Source organism: Pieris napi, chromosome 21, assembly GCF_905475465.1.
Source record: "Pieris napi chromosome 21, ilPieNapi1.2, whole genome shotgun sequence".
Taxonomy (NCBI): Eukaryota; Metazoa; Arthropoda; class Insecta; order Lepidoptera; family Pieridae; genus Pieris; species Pieris napi.
The window spans coordinates 1,775,407-1,796,152 of record NC_062254.1 but is presented as its reverse complement, the minus strand read 5'-3'; the positions used below and the strand labels follow the sequence as shown (position 1 = coordinate 1,796,152).

The 20,746-nt window shown below is 34.3% G+C and overlaps 1 protein-coding gene across 7 annotated transcripts in view; it reads right to left on the bottom strand.

Moving 5' to 3' along the window:
- LOC125060262 (four and a half LIM domains protein 2) overlaps window positions 1-20,746 on the bottom strand; it is a 152,501-nt gene that overhangs the window by 12,498 nt on the left and 119,257 nt on the right. For 2 of the 7 annotated variants that reach the window (XM_047665069.1, XM_047665067.1), the window contains 2 exons: window positions 15,317-15,517; window positions 12,613-12,787 (listed from right to left, as the gene is read on the bottom strand). In XM_047665069.1, coding sequence (XP_047521025.1) covers window positions 12,613-12,787; window positions 15,317-15,517 — 376 coding nt within the window. Of the gene's footprint in view, window positions 1-4,788; window positions 5,075-12,612; window positions 12,788-15,316; window positions 15,518-15,886; window positions 16,151-20,317; window positions 20,712-20,746 lie in introns of those variants that run through there. The other 5 variants (XM_047665066.1, XM_047665068.1, XM_047665070.1 and 2 more) reach the window with 5 other exon arrangements.

The following is a 20,746-nucleotide window of genomic DNA, read 5'->3' as shown; positions in this document are numbered from 1 at the left end:
TGCCAGACATTCCGATAAATCTAGGGCCCAGAAACCTATGCTTTACTTTGATAGTAATAACTAACTAATAACTATTTATAGAAAAAAGATAAACAATCCGCGAAAAATAGAGGACACCGTGAGTCATTTCTGCCACAACCCTCCTTCTTTTAGTCGATATCAACTACAGATAATACAACTTTTTCTACAGCTGTGATACGTTTAGACATTCAACACCTTCTTCAGTCACCGTGACCACGTACGCTGTAAAGCACACGAAACGTCGGAAAAAAAAATTATTATGTAATATAATTATAAGTTTTTTTTTTTAATGGCTCTGGCACGATTTGTGCATTAGCCAGCATCAAGTATAGGATTTTTTTATAATTCGTGCTTGTCTTTAGAAATTCGACCGTGTCCTCCATGTACGGTTTAGGCACTCGCCCGGTACCGCACAACCCTCCAAAAGGCCGGGAACAAATTTAAAACTTTCCCTCGAACCGGGAATGGAACCCGGTACCCCTCACCTAGCTGCCACTTAATAAGACCGCTAGGCTAAATTATAAGTTTATAATAATACATAACTTCAATCCGGTAAAAACAATACTAAATAGATAACTAAAATGTTATTTGCACAGACTATACAGGCTTATTTTGAAAGGCGGCAAACCTAAATCTGTCAAACCACATTTTCGCAAGTTTGACAGTTTGCCTTAAATTCCGACACAGACAATACTGTCAGCTGTTGTAAACTATTTCAGTCAGATATATTATTGGACGAATTAATTAAAAGATTTTAAATCAACGCGTAAACCTTCACCTCTCGTTGTGATTAATAAATTCCGTTGCACTATTAAGGAAACTTGTACATAAGGAAACAACTTTTTAAATTTGGCCCTTGCATTTCCGAGTTCTATGTAAATGTGTTTTTAAACGCGATACAAATGTTCTTTTAAACCAAACTTCTTTAAACAAAAACCAAATTAAGGAGGCAACGGCCTTGCTAACAAGCGATTTCTTCCAGGCGACCCTAGTAAGTAAGAAATACTAAGGGTAAATTGAAAAAGTGCATAACTTAATTAAAAATTTATAATGACAGGTAACAATATAGACTTCTACAATTACAATACCAGAATAGAAATTTAGATATAGGCATATTTAGATAATTATTAGGAATCTATTCTAACTTTCCACAGCTCCTGGGACACAAAAGACATATTAATAAACAAGGGAACACAATAAGTAAATGTTGTAATTGAATATAATTGGGAAAATATACCAATACCATAGGTATATGTACAAATAAAAAAGTCTAACTATTAGTGTTCTAGTTAAAAATGGAATATAAAATTTCCTCTGCAAAACACGAAATTGTATAATCACGCGAAGTAGATATAAACTCATGAATTCAGTTTATTGAACCCGCCGAAACAATCGTTTAAAAGTCTGTTGCTTTCATTTCAATATAATAAATACATATATAGATGTTCCTTTAGCATAGTTTTTTATGTTACACTTTATAATATCTTTCCTACTTTTTTTTCATTCCTCACTGACTCACTCACTCACACATTTTCACCCACAACACTCACTCATGCACTCAGGCGTGTTGATAACAGTTGAAAAGTAAATAAAATAAAAGATGTAATTAAATTATATATAAGGAATTTTTATAAGGAATATTTTAAGGAATTTATACTTAAGTTTGTTATGGAAGAGCTGGGAACCCTGACACAGGTATTTCTTACTTAAAAGGGTTCCCAAATCGTACACATTGTAATGCATATGTACTTAAAATGAATAAACAGATTTTTATATTTATTTTTTTATTATACTTTAAGGAATGTGTATAAAAAAAAAATATTGGTTGTTTGTAAAGTAGGTTTACGATCGAGATGTTTACGTGATAACGTCTTATTGGTGATATAAGTTTTTGGGAAGTAAGGAATTAATGAAGATAACAATTTTTTCAAATTTTAAATTACATCTATCGTTTTATTCACACTTTTGATGATAAATTTCGGGTGTAAAATGACAAGTTTACTTATTCGACTATGATATACATTTTTCTTCATACATTCACGGAATGACTGGCAGCGCTCGAGATGAGACGGGAGATCGGTCCGTCTCTCTCTCGTTATACCTGCGATCGCGCTCGTGAGGTTTTGGTGTGACACAAGTTTCTGAACATGTCACCCGACTAAAACGATTTTAAAGACGTTATCACGTCAATAAAACAATTTCACACATATTTAGGTGTTAGGTTAGAGGTAGGTGTAATTATGATTTTAACCGCAAATTACTTTATTACACGTTTTCTTATCGTAATGTATTCAGAGCTTGGCAGTCAAGTTAAATATTTATTCAATAAAAATAAGAACGCATTACAAAACGATAAACTTGAATTGTTCTATTTTTAAAATAGAACAATACGAGTTTCAAATTTTTGACAATTAACTCGTGAACGCCATATTTTGCTTTTCTGTAAAAAACAAACACGGTAACACGACATTGTCAAACAAAACATTTGACGTCACTAATGTGAACAAAGATTTGCTCATATACGACCGTGAAGTATTTAAATAAGTAATCAGGTAGCTAAGTACACAACTTAATGTATGAATATTTATTGGTATAAGGTAGAATAATAATTCACACCAAGATTAAGTAACTATACTAATCATAATTTAAAGAAAAACTACCTACAATAACAATAAAGTATTAGAAACTAACGGAAATAAACAATTTATATCCTTGTTAGAAGATTCTAATCATCGTGAAAAAACTTGTTTTATAACTCCAAATCAATTAATATAAAAACAGAAGAACCGTTTTAATGAACAAAACTTATTTATGCTTCAAATTGGATTACTAATAAGGTAATCTAACGAATTTAATTCAACACAACTGTCATTGCAATGACATCAGTGACAATTGACATAGAGCGCGCGAAGTGACAATTTTATAATTCGAAATTTAAAATCAATTTATGTGCATTTGTATCCAATATTGTAGCTATTAATTTCATGTATGGTTCGGGTATTCATACAATTTTTCGTAATTCATAAGCGATGAATATGAACATAAATGTATGCATCTAATGAATTGGGCATAATTTGGTCTGTCATACATGACTCTCACATTAGTTACACACCCCTAATGCCTCTGAGAGCCTGGTACCTACGATCCAATTTCAGAGGATCAAATTACATTCATTAAGCCGTTTACAAAGGGATAGTCCTATTTTCTATGAAATAAGGTCTATTTTATATTTGATTGTTACTTTAGTCCTTGTTTCGGGATTGGGATTTCGACGGGTTTGTTATTGGTTATGTAAAATACTAGTTGTTCGATAATGTTTATTTTGGCATTTTTTTGTAAATAATGTTTACTGTCTACATTACCGGAAAACACTTATATAGTTCATTTTTATATGAAATAATATACAAAAACAAATGCCACATAGCCAACCATAGTCTTTAACAAATTAAAAAACTGAAGTAAGAAAAAAAATTGTTGTTTTTCAGATTATTATGCAAAATGCATCGTTAAATCTGTGCAATTACACTTTACGACTATATTCCATTCCGTGTAAGATTTATGGTAATAAGTTTCCGTAGAAAATGTTTCTTTATCAGTGTAGCGATATGAGATTTAAAAACCCTTAGTACAAAATCGGTGTAATTACTGTATTAAATAAATCCTGGTCTCCTTTCCTCATAGGGTAAATATAACTTGGCAGAACGAGACATAAATTCTTTATCAAAAACAGTAACTGATTGATGAGAGGGGCTTTGAGTTTCGAATATTAATAGTTTAAAAAGAGTTTCTATTTCAATATTTTTATGACTACTTGGTTACATCTGGCATTTAGGAATATGTACTTTAATGACTCTTCAACTGTAGATAAAAATTGTATTAGTTTTATGTTTCAGGTTTATTTAAAATCAATTTGTTTTTAAATATCCCAGAAATTGTTTGACATTGACTGTCAAATGTATTTTTGACACCACTTACAAGGTACAAATCAATATTTAAACATAGCTATTCTTTATTTAAAATTTATGTATTGGATTGCATTACGTTCCAAATTAGTAAAACGCATGACACGTCAAAATCTACTGTTACTAAGTAAATGTTTACGTTTCACAGACTATAAATACCATAGACATAAAAAACAATTAGTGTTATTTTAGTAACGAAAGATTTAAATAAGGATCTTAACAGTTAACGAAGATTTAATGAACTACCCATTTCCTAAAAGAATTCAGAGAGGAAATGTGTTATTCAAAACAATAAAATTTCTCACGTGGAATCTATTCCATTGTTATTTGATAGGTATCTGAATTTAGAAGCTACTTTCTACACTGAATTAATGACGATCGTATTTTTAAATTAAAATGTCCCTATAAATTAAATTTCTGTATCTGTTTCACTATTATTTTATACACAGGTATGCTCTGTGCCTTACAGTTTAATATTTCCCATTCTCGCCTTAAAGATTTTTTTAATGGCTCTGGCACGATTTGTGCATTAGCCAGCGTCAAGTATAGGATTTTTTTATAATTCGTGCTTGTCTTTAGAAATTCGACCGTGTCCTCCATGTACGGTTTAGGCACTCGCCCGGTACCGCACAACCCTCCCAAAGGCCGAGAACAAATTTAAATTAAATTAAAATTTGCCCTCGAACCGGGAATCGAACCCGGTACCCCTCACCTAGCTGCCACTTAATAAGCCGCTAGGCTTTGAGGCCCCCTGCCTAAAAGATTTCAACGTGTTAAATTTAAACATAAACAAAAGTAAAAACACCTGCAATAGTTTTCCGCGGATCGCCCAGCATACAGCGATCCCTCATGGCACAACAGAATTTTTTGTTCTCCCTCTCAGCCGTCGCATTCGGCAGGAACATGGATAAAATGGCAACATCCTCGTTACTCTCCCTCGCCCTTCGTATTCTATCTTGCCCTACTGTTTTGGTTGTCAAATGCAGCCGGGATTTGAAGTCATCACTTAACACGTCCGCCGACATTTTAAATGCACAGATGCGCGCGAAAGTTTTACGGAACGCGTGACGACTCGTGTAGGCTTTACGGCTCGCGGTGAGGTACTGATGTTGACTAGCGAGCGAGGCTGTTGATTGAGCTTAATTGATCCTACGATAAGTCTCTGAGTACAAGGAAGTCGGTTGATTAATTGATGGATTAAAGCCGATAGCTTAAACTGTTTTCAATGTGTCATTTTAGAGCCTATAACATTTTACTCATATTAATTTAATTTGCAAATAAACAGTGATAAAATATACAAATAATTGTCACTTATCCGTTTATTAATAGGAAATAATAACAGTAATAAATGCCTCAAATTGGATTACGAATAAAGATAACCTAACCAATTTAATTCAACACGAACTGTCATTGCAATGCAATCAGTCATCCCGTGACAATTGACTTGCTATAAAGCGCGCGAAATGACAATTTTATAATTCAAAATTTAAAATGAATAATTGTTAAATTGTGATAGTCAAATACATTTTTATCCCAAAGTAGCTACTAATTTCATATATGATTAGCATAAAATAATTCGTACTTCAAAAGCGACGAATATGAACGTAAATGTGTTTAATGAATTGGTAAAATAGTACCTAGAATAGATACTTCGTCCGTGTAAAACACATTTAATCATTTGAATTATGGATATAAATAATACAAGCCCATCAAATATTAAAATGATATGACGAGATTAATATAAGTGTCACGATTAAATCGGCTTCTAAATTAACGGCACAGATGTTCTTGAGATGAGCAATAAATTATATGACGTCATTGCGATTGTCTATTGTTATATTTTAAAGTCTGAATTCTAATTGGCTAACATTTACGGGGATGTATATTTGTTTGAAACACAACGAGTGTCAATACAAGTTCCCTTTGCGTATTCATTGAAAATGGTGATGATAATCGACATTGGTTTAGGGTCGAACTTAACTTGTGTATCAAAATCCTATACGCTTTTGACATACGGGACTCATGCTTAGTCTTGTCTATGATTCTTGACAGGCGTTCGTTATCAGCTAAAGAAAAATATATCTATTTTGACGTGATAATGTCTTTAAAATCGTTTTAGTCGGGTGACATGTTCAGAAACTTGTGTCACACCAAAACCTCACGAGCGCTATCGCAGGTATAACGAGAGAGAGACGGACCGATGTCCCGTCTCATCTCGAGCGCTGCCAGTCATTCCGTGAATGTATGAAGAAAAATGTATATCATAGTCGAATAAGTAAACTTGTCATTTTACACCCGAAATTTATCATCAAAAGTGTGAATAAAACGATAGATGTAATTTAAAATTTGAAAAAATTGTTATCTTCATTAATTCCTTACTTCCCAAAAACTTATATCACCAATAAGACGTTATCACGTAAACATCTCGATCGTAAACCTACTTTACAAACAACCAATATTTTTTTTTTTTAATTATTACCTAAAACCGGTAAAGTATCGATCATTTCTACATTTTAAAACCCACGCGATGACTCAATCACTTGAAATACCATCATTGTGAGATTCATATTAGGCGTGGTCAGTTGATTTTTTCAAGTACCTAGAAACTAGAAGTACTTTAACATCTATACAATTGTATTTTTTGTAACAGCATCGACAAATAGGAGATTTAATTATACGACATAAATCAAATTTGTTTATTCCACAAACTTTTTATTGTGATAAAAATATGGCAATACATAAGCTTCCGTCTAGACCGGATGTAGCATTTTATCCGAAACCTAAACCAACCCTAAATCCTCCTGCAAAGTTTTTACTTTATACAAGCTATCGCAACATTTTTTTTGTAGTTATATTCGTGTTCTTTAATATTGTGGAACATTTTTTTTCTAACATACATAACATTATTGTAGTTTTAGTAAGGATCCTAATATTTTTCTTGCAATTAAAATAGACTATATTAATCAGTGATAATGTAGCATTCAAATGGTGAAAGAATTTTTAAAATCGGTACAGTACTTTTTGAGCTAATTCGTTACAAATTTACTTACATACAAGTCTTTCCTCTTTATAATATTAGTATAGAAATAAAATGAAGACTTATGATTTTATCTGTGGAACAAAAATCGCGCAAGTACAAAGAGGAACAATTTAACGACTAACCAAATTTGGCGAAAACTTTTCGGAAATATTAGGAAACGTCATAAGTTCTTGGTGGCTTGAGCGTTTCTCTCATCCTTGAGGTCGTAGGTTACCTATGGACTTTTCGTGTGCACATTTAACAGTCACTCGTACGGTGAAAGAAAACATGGTGAGAAAAACTTAAGACTGCAAAAGTCGGCGGCATCTGACTGATCTATTAAAAAAACAAATGAACGAAACAGATAACGATATCTGAGGTCAAGACCAAGGGTAGTATTGGTTATAACTCATTTTAAAAAGTCTGATTATTAATAATACATTAATTAAAAATCTATGCATAAATTATTGAAATGACGCTAATAAAGGTGTGTTCTATCTACATTATGAAATAAAACAAACATTTGCAGAAATAATATTAATTTCGTGACACAAGTGTTATTTGTAATCGAAATGATTACATTATAGTGTACACCTGCAATTTAAAACAAATTTTATAAACGGAAATGAAGATTTTCCCGACAGCAGACTGATGATATTACTATATTATAAAATAGTGAACTCATATACCAACCTATAATTCTTGTCTAGTACCAAAGTTTCTCAGAATATAATTTTAATGTATTAATAAAATAAAAATAAATCAGTGGCGCTACAACTTCTTTAGGTCTGGGCCTCAGATTTCTGAATCTGTTTCATGATCATTTTTCAATTGATGATCACCTTGCCTATAATAGGCAAGTGGGTGATCAGCCTCCTGTGCCTGACACACGCCGTCGACTTTTATCAAATCGATTAATGTAATCAAATCGACTAATTTATTTAGTAGCGTACAACCCTTGGTTTTTGCTTCAGATTCCAGTTTTCATAAGCAATGTTTTTGAATTCGCAAGTAAGCGGCTTTTTAAGCCTGATTTATCATTCGAAACATTTAATTCCATTAATCCTTCAATAGACTAGACACAAAAATAAAAAAATATTTCTCTCTAAATATTTTCGTCGAGAACTAGGACTTCTAACATAACGCACGTTAACCATTTACATTTAAAGGCATATACTGTGTATAGCGAGTGAAATAATGTTATCCGTAGTCCTATAACTTTCAACTCTCATTAATTACTATCCGTCAATATAGACATAACAATTTACTAAAAAAATAACTGTAATGTAACTGTTCGGAATAACGGACCAACGTCCTGTCTGATTTATTTGCTTATTAGGTGAATGTGTCGATTGAAAGTATGTATGTAAACGTAATCGATTTAAATGTAATTCGTAAATTAAAGTGCAGATACTTATTACGACTTTCGACAAGTGCATTTATAAATTTATTATTAATGCGAAATACATTTTTTTAAACTTCAATTAAATTCTCAAAATTTATAATTAATAAACATCCATATTAAAAGTATATTTTGAACAATGTGAGAAAATATATCGGATTACATTTTGCAAGCGATACATAAGTATTTTCCCAGTCTTCTTACCATTTAAAACAAAACACTCGCGTGGCAATAGTTTTTATAAACTGTATACGTCGATGACATCATACAAGGGAGGCCCCAAACTATCCAATTAGTAACTCAATTTCAATCATGTGAACATTACTATGGGATCGTACGTATGGAATTTTTTTTCATTTGTTTTTCTATATAGTTTTATGTCATGTATATTAAATCAATAAACGCTTATAAATACTCCAATTCGATTGACGTTATCAAATAGGTTCATAGAAAAAATAACATTTATACATCTTTCAGCTATAAAGCTCCAATTAACTAGCGAATTCCAAATTTAATTTTTGTTCCACGTGATTTCAAGGCGACATTGGGGTACATACATAGCGGCTTGATCCCTTGGCGTTGCGTAGATATGTGGGATCTCTCTTCTACCGCATTTACCATGGAGAGTGTTCAGAGAAGTTGTTCTCAATACCTGCAGCTGAGTTTCATTATCGGATGTCAAGGCAAAATACAAAATACCATCCGCATCACCTCAACGTCCGTCGCTCCAGAACTGAGCGTTTCTTAAGACAATTTTTTCCGCGCACCACCACTATGTGGAAATAGATGCTACAAGTATTTTCGAACCAATTCGACTTAGATTCCTTCAAGAAAAGAGCGCACCATTTCTTAAAAGGCCGGCAACGCAATTGCGAGCCTCCAGGCAATGTGAGTGTCTATGGGCGGCGGTATCACTTAACATCATGTGAGCCTCCTGCCCGTTTGCAAAAAAGTGGATAAAAGAGACACTACGCCTTTGGAAGTTACAGAGTAGGGGCGCTAGTTTCAAATAAACTTAGGGTTTGAGAACACGCCAAAGCTTCGTATATCGCGTTGTATTAATCAAACATAGTTTACAAATCCGAAACATGTCTTAAACATACAAAAGATCCCTATTTATATATTAAAAAAGGGTGCGTGTACGCCCGTACAGTAAGAAGTTATACTTCTTTGGCATTATTAAAAATAGTTTTCAATTGCATGCAAGTAATTAATTACAATTAAATAATCAAAGACTGTAAAAAGAGTCATTATAGTCAATAAAGTTCAGTTTACATTTGAAAAATTAAATAAATATTTATTATTATTCTCTTACATTAAGTAACATAAATTCTATTATTATTCGAATGTTGTTTTTAAATTATGTCCAATGCCGTAGCATCTTCCGTGGGCAACTTCATTCTGTTAATTTTGTGTCACGGTGTGTAAAATTTCACTCTCATCAATTTTTCATAACGCGCCTAAAGAAGTTTAACTTCAAAAATTAGGCGAAATAAGTAGACTCAATTACAACCTCATATAAAATTAAGATTGTATTGCGCATGCCCAAGCGAGGCTGTGACAATGACAGTCAGTTTTTTTATGAAATTACCTTAAGAACTCCTTATCTAGTCTAGCCAGGGTAACTGAGTGCCCTTATACGGCATGCGTCAGCGATACAAAGATTTATGGACGCTCCGGTTGGCGAACACGGTGCAAGACCAAAATCGCAAAAATATCTTTAATTAATTGTGATATGTATGACATTATTATGACATTGATTGATACTTGACATTATTTGTGTAGACATAATTTATTATTATTATAGTAGGCCTAATCATATCATCCCTGAGGTTATAGGTTTGAACCCCGGCTGTGCACCAACGGACTTTTCTTTCTATTATCGTTTAATGTTTGTTGAAGGAATACTCCAATAATTGGAGGCTAAGGTTTACTACGACTATGATGATGAAGGATGTGATACAAAAATCGTACATAGTAACACATGTACATGTATGTATATGTATACACAACACTCACAAATAAAATTAGTATGTAAAATTGATAATGAATATATGAATTACAAGTAATAAAATAGATCATATAAAAATAAAATAAATCAGTGGCGCTACAACCTCTTTAGGTCTTGGCCCCAGATTTCTGAATCTGTTTCATGATCATTTTTAAATCTAATAGGCAAGTAGGTGATCAGCCTCCAGCGCCTGACACACGCCGTCGACTTTTTGGGCCTAAGACATGTCGGTTTCTTCATGATGTTTTCCATCACCGTTCGAGCAAATGTTAAATGCGCACATAGAAAGAAAGTCCATTGGTGCACGGCCGGGGATCGAACCTACGACCTCAAGTATGAGAGTTACACGCTGAAGCCACTAGGCCAACACTGCTCATAATATAATCTAAGCAATTCGGTTCCCTATTTATAGTCATATTAAAAATCTTTAAATAACATTAGAAATCCAGTTGTTAGACATTCTTGCGGTCAGTGTATCACGATATGAGTCAAGCAATATGGCATATGTTACAAATCAGTAAGTTTAAAGTGTATTCATGAGCCACATCATGCCATATATAGGTGTCAATCGTTTAAAATAGGTATATAAGTGTTGTTATATAAGGACGCGGAGTGGTTTTCAATTTTCATTAACACGTAATAATTAATGATAATCGTATGCGTATAATTGAGCATAAATTAAATGTAAATACTTAGATGAAATGGGACGTAATAGTACAAATTAACTGTGTTACAAAAAATTAATCAGCGGCGCAACAACGTTTTTTAGGTCTGGATCTCAGATTTCTGTATCTGTTTCATGACATGTCTAATAGGCAAGTAGGTGATCAGCCTCCTGTGCCCGACACACGCTGTCAACTTTTTTGGTTGGGCAAGCCGCTTTCCTCACGAATTTTTCCTTCACCGTTCGAGCAAATGCACTTAGCGCACATAAAAAGAACGTCCATTGGTGCACAGCCGGACTCAAACCTACGACATCAGGAATGAGAGTCGCACGCTGAAGCCACTAGGCCAACACAACATTTACAATATACTACACATATAATCTATGGTAGAATTAATAGTAAACATTGCGAACGACATTTAAACTTAGTTTGAACTCAACTGTTTTTAAAGCTCTCATTCATGTGCATTTGTGAGCATAATTACTGGCCCTCGACGTTTCTACGAAGTACCTGAACGGAGTAATTTTAAAGGCTGTATTTTTATGAGTTTCGTGCTTAAGTGCGGCATATTAAATATGGCATTTATGTTTAAAATGTATAGCATTGCAGTAGGCAAAAAAGATCCACTTCACATGCTTATAGATAATACTTTTATTATATTTATATCAAAGACGAAATGGTTTATGTTTATGCCACATTACCTAACAATAATGAAACTAAGAGATTCCTCTTAACATCAAGAGAGTCGTGGCTCTATATCGAGTATGGCTCTTGAGGATAACATAATACTGGGTAAAACCAAACAAACAGGTGGCTTATTGCTGGATAGCAGATTGCCATGAAGCAGATACAACAAAAAAAAAAAGAGATTCCTAATCGATCTGGGCACTCTATAGATTGAGTTTCAATCTTCGTTGTCATACCCACGAACATATAGTAAGCTGTTATCAGATTCTAGTTTCATTATATCATTGGCTTTTCAAAATTAATCTATTTTAGACTTTTTCCTATAATTTTACTTTTTAACACGTTTTTATATCCTAAAATAACCATATACTATATGTTAACTTTCATAGTCGTGGTCAGATGTCGCTAGGTACTTTGCTGCATGAGATTGATAAACATTAAATCAACTGCTGTCCACGACTGGTGAAGTCAGAGGAAAATGTTAGATGTCTTAACACGTCACGTCGAAACATGACCTTTTATAAAAAGCACAGTCTAGTAAAAGCTTAAAGAATTTCTGTACAAACGAGAAACGCTGCTACCTGAGATAGAGAAAGAAATGGTTTTGTCAGTTGCCTATCCTTTCTTATAGAGAGTAGCTGATCGCCTGAAACTAGTCATGAACTTTTTGCATGCCTTATGCGGTGCCATGTCTTTAGTTTTTCTTTACAGAGTGTTTAATGCGCACATACATAGAGAGAAAGTCCAGACTGGGGGTCCGACCACCAGGGATGACCACGCGCTGAAGCCAATAGACGAACACTGCTCTTATACGAGTAGATACTTAAGATAAAAATCAAACTTACCAGCACGGAACACCTCCCCACAACCATCGCAGCGGCTAGCGAACTGAGCGTCGTAGCAGTTTCCACAGTAGATCTTATCGTGCTTGGAGCCGAACTGCTTGTCCACAAGAGACACGCGGCACTTGGCGCAGAGGAAGCAGGCCTCGTGCCAGTGCTTGTCCTTGTACGACAGGTCCTGGAGAAATAACCAGACTTTATTATAGCAGAGAAAATACGTGACCCTATGGCTGCATGGCGAGGGCATTTGTGGTTTTAGGTTACAAAATATAGTGTTTAAATAGATCTATGTTTATTGTTTAGCCGTGAGACCAAGCCTTTGGGGCAATCATTTTTTGGAACCCTCTGGGGCAACAAAAAACAGATCGGATGTGTATTTTTTTCAGGATCCACGTCTGATTCAGGGTCAGTGTAGGTGGAGGACCCATTTTATTCAAAGCGTATTGTCATATTTAAGATTAGGGACATTGTCAATGCACCATAAATGAAAGTATAAGTAGGATCTTAATGTGGATACAATATAAATGCAAGTGCGGTATCTCGGACACACGAACATAGTTTCAAAACATTATAGAACACTAAAACTGTTAATAACATACTTAGTTTAAAACACTAGTATTGTAAACAATGAAGTCAACATAATATTACTTATCAGCCATAATTAAAGATTGTTACCCATCGCACTCTCTTTTGTGAACTTTATTGTAGAAAAAAATAAATATTTAAGATCAACTTTATATAAAGGTTACCAGAGACGGAGAGCAAAAATGGAAAGGGTTAAAACAATTATCACAGTCATCCTAATGGTCTGAACGACCGAACGACATATATGATGGTCTGAACGACCTTCATTTAAATAGAAATTAATTTACCAAGAACCATAAAAGTATGCAATCTTTATTGTTTTCATATAAGTCTCTATGTAAATACAAAAACAGCGTAGGATGTAACGATTCTCATTCGATCGTTTGTATTTGTTTAACGCCTACATGATCAGATACGTTATTTAAATAGAATTACGCTAGATTTAGTTTAAATTCAATTTATTTTTTAATACATGTGTCTTCCCTGAGACATCATGAGACTATCTAAGTTAAGACTAATAAGTAGTTTAACTCTAACCTAATTTACTAATAAGAATATTTAATATCAAGTGTCCAATGTACTTAGTAATAAGGAATTTTTTGTTGATATCACAAAAACCGCTCTATTACCATTGGAGTGTGTGTCTATTTGCATTGCTCCGAATGGAAATATTGATTTGTATAAAATTGGCAATGTAAACACATAAAACATTTGTACATTGTAATTAATCGGTCTATAGTCATCTATAGTTGTCTAAAAAATTTTATTTATCTCTATAATAACGATTATTTTATATGCTGTAACAAGTGTTTCAGCGAAGATTTCTATCAAACGTCAGTTGGTTTTCTTCTAAAATATAAAATACTTTAACTTCGCCCGATACTAGCCTCTAGTCGTATGTCCGTCTTAAAATAAAACCGCGTGCGTGAGCGCATACACTTGAACTTTATCGCCACTGCAACTTGATTGTCTTCATACATTTTAATAATCGACCTACAAATCAAGAAGTGATGTCTGAGCGTTGTTGTCAGCAAGGAAAGATCTGTTCCACCGGTTCCTATCCAACGCCTCTTTTATAAGTGTATAGTTTTGAAGTCGATGAGTCTTTCACTTGATCGGTCCATTTGGTTGGTGAACGGTCACGTGACTTGCTTTCTGTGTTCACCACGATCAGTTTCTCCAAATTCTGATCGTCTCTGCGCATTGTATAGCCGAAATATGATATAACTCGTTTAATATCTTCATAATAGACAAGTTAATATTAAATATGAAAAGAATTCGTTCCAACATTGTGTTTGATGAATGTTCATACTCCCCTCAATCCATTTTCTATTATTAGAGTTTAAGAGGCATTTCTACTCGCGTCCAAAATGTCGTAATGTCAATAAAATATGGCCGTTTATTTTGGACGATTACGAAATACTTACTTCAATCATATATCTTAAAGAATCAGATGATACTCAAGGTTGGCATTAAAACTGTATCTGTCCAGAAATAGAACGAGATGTTCATTTAGAAAAAGTTCTAGCTCTTAGTTTCGTAATTTTCAACAATGTTGCTAATGTTGTTGGTCATACAACACATTCACGATTTTAATATTAAATATATTTATTATTTAACCTATCCTTCGTCAATAATAACAAGTAAAACACATTACACAAACGCAGAAAAAAATAAGAACACCTTATAACCAGATATTACTAGATAATTTGTAAATTAGAATGTTGCAAAAGCTGGCTAGCTTTATTTAGAGTATTTAGTGTAGCAACGAGTAAACACCAAATAGCGGTGAGACGTCAGAACACATAAGTAATAACAATGCCGTGGTTGTTTGTATAATTTGACAGGAAAAGTCATTCGTTTGGGGTTTTGATATGTAGTGTTTGGCGTAGCTGCAGTATTCTTTATGTTGGCAACGTTCGGTCTCGTGCCGTGTGCAGAGGTACGTATGAAGAATCTGTGCCGGCTGGAGTGACAATACTAAATTTGATCGTAACAAAGCAATGCCTGACACGGCTATTCTCGGGTACAAATTAATACCAGCGTTACAACTGTAACAAGATCCGGAACTTCTGCAATTTTATATGTTCTGGTTCGAAAATGACATTTTCATTTAACCAACCTTGGAGTCGATACCGATGGTCTTGTTGCACTCCTCACAGCCGTTGGCGAAGGCGCTTTCGTAGCACTTGATGCAGAAAGGATGCTCATCTCTGAGCACGTAGCGTTGACCCGTGAGGGACTCGTCGCACTGCCAGCAGCAGAAGTGTCCGCTATGCCAGTCCTTGTTCATCGCCTTGGTGTATTCGCTACTGAAAATAAGCTGTAAAAAACAAAATATATCAATCACAACTCAATGCACGAAAATAGAACCACTACATGTACCATTCGAAATTCAAGTTCACGGACAGTATATTGTTTACTGCTTAGTACATTTACATATGGAGATTTTTTTATAGAAAGTGTGCGTAATTTGCTTATAATGTCCATTTAATGGAGGTTAGCATGAGATATTTGTATATACCTTTAGTTAATCAGGGTATGTGAGGGTGGCCAAGGGAATATGAAATAGCTACTCCGGATGTGCATTGTTGACGTGGTCACTACAAGTAAAGAACTTGCTAGAGGCACTCATAACACTGTCACATCGCACTTTGCACGCGGGTCAAGGTTTGGCCACCACAACACATACCCATCGTCGTTGACATTCGTGGTGGTGTTGGTCTGATCCAGCTCGGTGACTGTGACCTCACCATCCTTGGACTCCCTACGCTTAGAGGTCTTTTTGACCTTCCTGGTCTTCCGCTCGGTGGTGGTGTATTGGACTTGGACGTCTACGTCAGCCATGGCAGAAATCGGTGCTGCCTGTTTCTTGAAGAAGATATCACTGAACGCGGTCGCGACCCGAATTCGAATGGTACCAGTGGCTGAATCGCAGGAATAATTCCAGAATGTTTAGCGCCCGCGACGGTGGGGAGTTTGGGATTTAAATTTGGATGAGTGACGGAGAGGGCAGGTGCGCGGGCGGGCGTTTCCAAACGTCCGGAGATTCGAGCGTTCCCGAGCGATCGGTTACCCAAAGCTCAAGAGATCCGATGTCGGCAGTACTCTCAGATGCTTACTCGTAAAATGTAGGCCGAAACGGAGCTTTTAATGCAATCCCTTATCATTTGGCTTCATTTCAACAAACGCTATTCGGTAATTGGTTAACAATCAACGATTTATTATCGACAACCAGAAATAAACAATTTCACCCTCATAAGTGCTGAATTATAAGGCTATGATATCGATGTATTGATTGATTTCTGGCAGTTACTTAAGGTTTTTTCAAGAGACGGCAATTTATAAACAGTTCTTCTACGTCGTAATAAGACATTCTTCTTAGTATCAATCACATTATATCTAAGAATGAAGATTAACGATCGGGAACGATCAAAGCGGTCAATTTATTGTCGGTTTAATTTGTAAATAACTGTTTCAAGACTGATTTGACGCACGATTATGTTTTCAAACGAAAATTGCTATTTTGGGTGTTGATTTGATTACTATTGCTAATGCCATGTTAAGTGCTATACCATTTGTATTGAAATATTTATTTTGTTAAACATTAAAACCCGATTCATAGGAAGATATGAATGGGATTTCAATAACGGTTTGTTTAGTATTGCCGGGCCATGTGTGAAGTATCACTTCACACTTGCAATATTAGTTACATAATGTTGCAAGTAAATGGGATATTTATTTATTATGGGCTTAGTGGGTTACGTACAGATTGTACAAATGTCTATCTATGGTGTTGAGATTCTGAAATCGGATCGAGGTGAATAAAAAAATATATATTTTTATTTAGGTACTTATTCAAGAAAAAATAATTACGCTTATTTCTATACAATTGGCTTAATGTAAGCCTCAAATCCAACAAACAAACATAAGTAAATATAAACTCCAAAATGCTATAATATTCCAAGATAAAAGTTAGAAAAGTACAAAAAGCTCTAAAAATAATGTATCAAAAAAATTTAGGAAAAACTAAGTATAAAGATTAAAAAGAAATATAAAATGAAAAGTGTTATTTTATTATCATTAATATGATTACGTCATTTAATAATGAATGTAAATTCTTTAAGTCTGGGCCTCAGGTTTCTGAATGAATTTTTAAATATAATAGACAAGTAGTGATCAGCCTCCAGTGCCTGACACACACCGTCCACTTTTTGGGTCTAAGACATGTCGGCTTCCTCACGATGTTTTCCTACACCGTTCGAAACGTTAAACGCACATAGAAAGAAACTCCATTGGTGCACAGCCGGGGATCGAACCTACGACCTCAGGGATAAGAGTGGCGCTAAAGCCACAGGCCAACACTGTCAAATCAAATCAATAAGAAAATTTGGAGGGGCAACTGTTTACAAATGTAAATTTGTAATGACGTTCAAAAGAAGTCATGAACATTTTAGCAGCCTTCATACACCAATGAAGGTCTTGGTCACTTCATTCATTCGATATTTTTACGATTCGCAAAGACACGAAACATCTGGGCGTAGGATGAAAGAGATTTTAGTATTGCGGTGTAAAGGAAGTGACGACGTTGATGATTTCACGATTTTTTTTCTATTATTTTTGGAGGCATGACGTAAATGTAACAAAAGAACTTAGTGGAGCGTGTTTCTTTAATAGGTGTTATCATTTATCAAATCAAAATGTTCAATTATTACAGTAAAATTTAAGTAACTTTTATTCGGTTAATTTGGATAAAATCGTTTTATCGAAATTTAAGCGTCGTCGTCTAAAAAGTCTAAGCAGTTTTTTACATGTGTGTGCGTTCGTGAGGGTCGTGAATCCCTCAAAAGGGTGCCGCAAGAGGTAGCGAAAATTAAGAGCTTTGATTCAGAATGTAATCTATGCATGAAGGTAAGTTCATTGCGTAATCAATTGATAAATCTGAATTCTAATTAAGTAGATTTCATAACAGAATATTAAAAAATCAAAGTGGGCGTCGCGAAATATTGTTTAATTTTATGGGGGTTTTTCTAAACCATTCCCAACCACACTGGTGTAGAGTACTATTACCATAAATAAATGCGAATGTAAAAATTAAATAACATTTATAATACGAAAGTGATACTAAAAAGTGTTAAAGTAAGTAAGTAGAATTATTAGTAAGCCTAGTGCTGCAAGACCTCAGTTTATTTGTATCAGGCGAGACGAAGCCTATTTGCTGTCCCTAAGGGCAAATTTTATGAAAAGTCCCCTTAAACAAGGGCGTGGGTGGGAGAGACGGGAGTGCCTTATACTGTCTCCGGAACGATAGATATTTTGATATATGTTCTCAGAGTGAATTCGCAAAAATCACCGATGTTACGGTAATAATGTTGCACAAATAACGCCTTGGCTAGTTGTATATTATAAGTAAATAGAATTAAAAGAGCATCTGAACTGCCAAACCATATCCCGTCATTAAATCTTATTTTTTCTGGGTTTGAATAATGCGGTTTTAAGATGACTTGCTACTGTTAGCATGAACTACAGGGTTGGAATCATGTTTATTTAAAAAAATATTCAGAGAAATTCTACAATACGTCACATTTTAAGTCTATTTTTTATGTAATAGGAGGCCAACGGGCAGGAGGATCATGTTATAAGCAAGGCATGTCAGTTTCTTTACTATGTTCTCTTCTCTATACTGTCAAAAAAAGAATTGTGCATAAGAAAAATCCATTGGTGCAAATAACCTCACATCGTGGTTGAGAATTGCCGGTATTAACACAACTTTTTAGTTGTATATAGAACTCAAACCATGATTGTAAAATTGCAATAATATAACATTTACTTTCCTTTATTAAACGCATTAGAAAAATACAAAATAAATTACGGTGATCCCATATGACATAAAATAATAAAAATATTCCAAACTGTTTTGATTTTTAATGATTTAACACTCTATTTACTGCGGCATTTCAGGCATTTAATTATTTATAAAAGCTTGCCAACACTCAGTACACTGATACATTGGTACAAGAAGAATAAAATACAATTTTAATGTGACAAGCAATTGAAGGCAAACAAACTCGAAGAGATAAAAAAAATTGAACCAAAAAGGATTTGTACAAATTCTATAGATCTTATGTGCTATTTCATTTCCTTTAAACGTTCTTGGTGGGGTAATTTGTGTATAAAAATTACTTTATAAACGTAAGATCCGGCCCTGTTAAATGTATTTATTACTACCACAGTAACTCAATATTATGTGTTACCAAAGAATACTATACACATTAAATAAACAGGTTATAAATGATTTATGTTTCTAAATAAATAATGTATTGTTTTGACTGAGTTTACAACCAAATGTATGTAATAATAATGTAAATTCTAATATAAATGGAAGTTGGCAAAGGTTTAATAACAAGTCTTAGATATAATCGTTGGTATACATATAAAATTTATCAATAACGGTTTATATAATTTAATATAATCTTTTTCTGATAATTAAGTTACTTCGTATCGATATGCAATGTAGAACGGCCGAACGAATTTAACTGAAGTGGGTCGAGGTTTTCCATAGCTTATTCTTGGATTTCTTGCGCAATGTTTACTTTTACGAATTTTAAGTTCAGAGTCATCATAATAAAGTGATCACCCCTATAACGTGGGACCCCTATAACGCGGAGATTTCTGTAATGTGAATTTTATAATGATAAGTCCATAATTAGTTTTGCGTGCCTTTGCACCTGTTTCCATCGTGTTGTAACATCAAACTAAATAACTTTATAAATTCGAATTCCTACTTTTTAAGTTGTTCAAAATAACGATTTAGTCCTACAACACGATTTCCTATAATGCGGTCCAGGTCTACCAGGTTATAGGGGAGATTACTGTACTTAAATGTATCGTACTTCGTTTATTATTATAGTAAATTTTGCTTATGGAAGCCAAACATTAAAGCCTAATACCAATTTCCAGTCTCAAAGGAAGGTGAACTACGTGGGATTTATAAAACAAACGCAAGGATAATTAAATAGAAATATATTTCAGTCATGCACATAAGCTTAACACAGCGTTCGTGCTTCGAAAGCTAATCAGCGATATTAGACCAGAAATCAACATCTTCTGATTCTTCATTTACCTCACTGTCTTCTGTCGTCTCTTTGATCTCATCTTTCTCTTCAAATGAACCTAATCTTGGAAGACTCTGATGCTTCACTTCCAATCTCTCCTCGCTACGATTGTTTGAAGTTTCATCAACGCTATTGAACTTCTCTTTTGACCGCGACCGACTTCTGGAATAAGAATGCGTCTCTAAATAAGGAGCGCTCCCAAAACCTGTGTAATTATTCTCTCTACTCATGCTTTTGAACTCTTCTTCCTCGAGTGACGTGAACACTTTCAGTTCCTCCTCGCGTGAGGCTCGCGACTCTTTCGATGAGTTCGAAGATGATGATTTACGTTTTCGAAAAGATCTCCTTCTACCACTCGGATCATTTCGTTGAAGTGGCTTGCACTTTATTCCATCTAGTGATCTTAAACAGAGTTATACAATAATGAGTCATTGTTC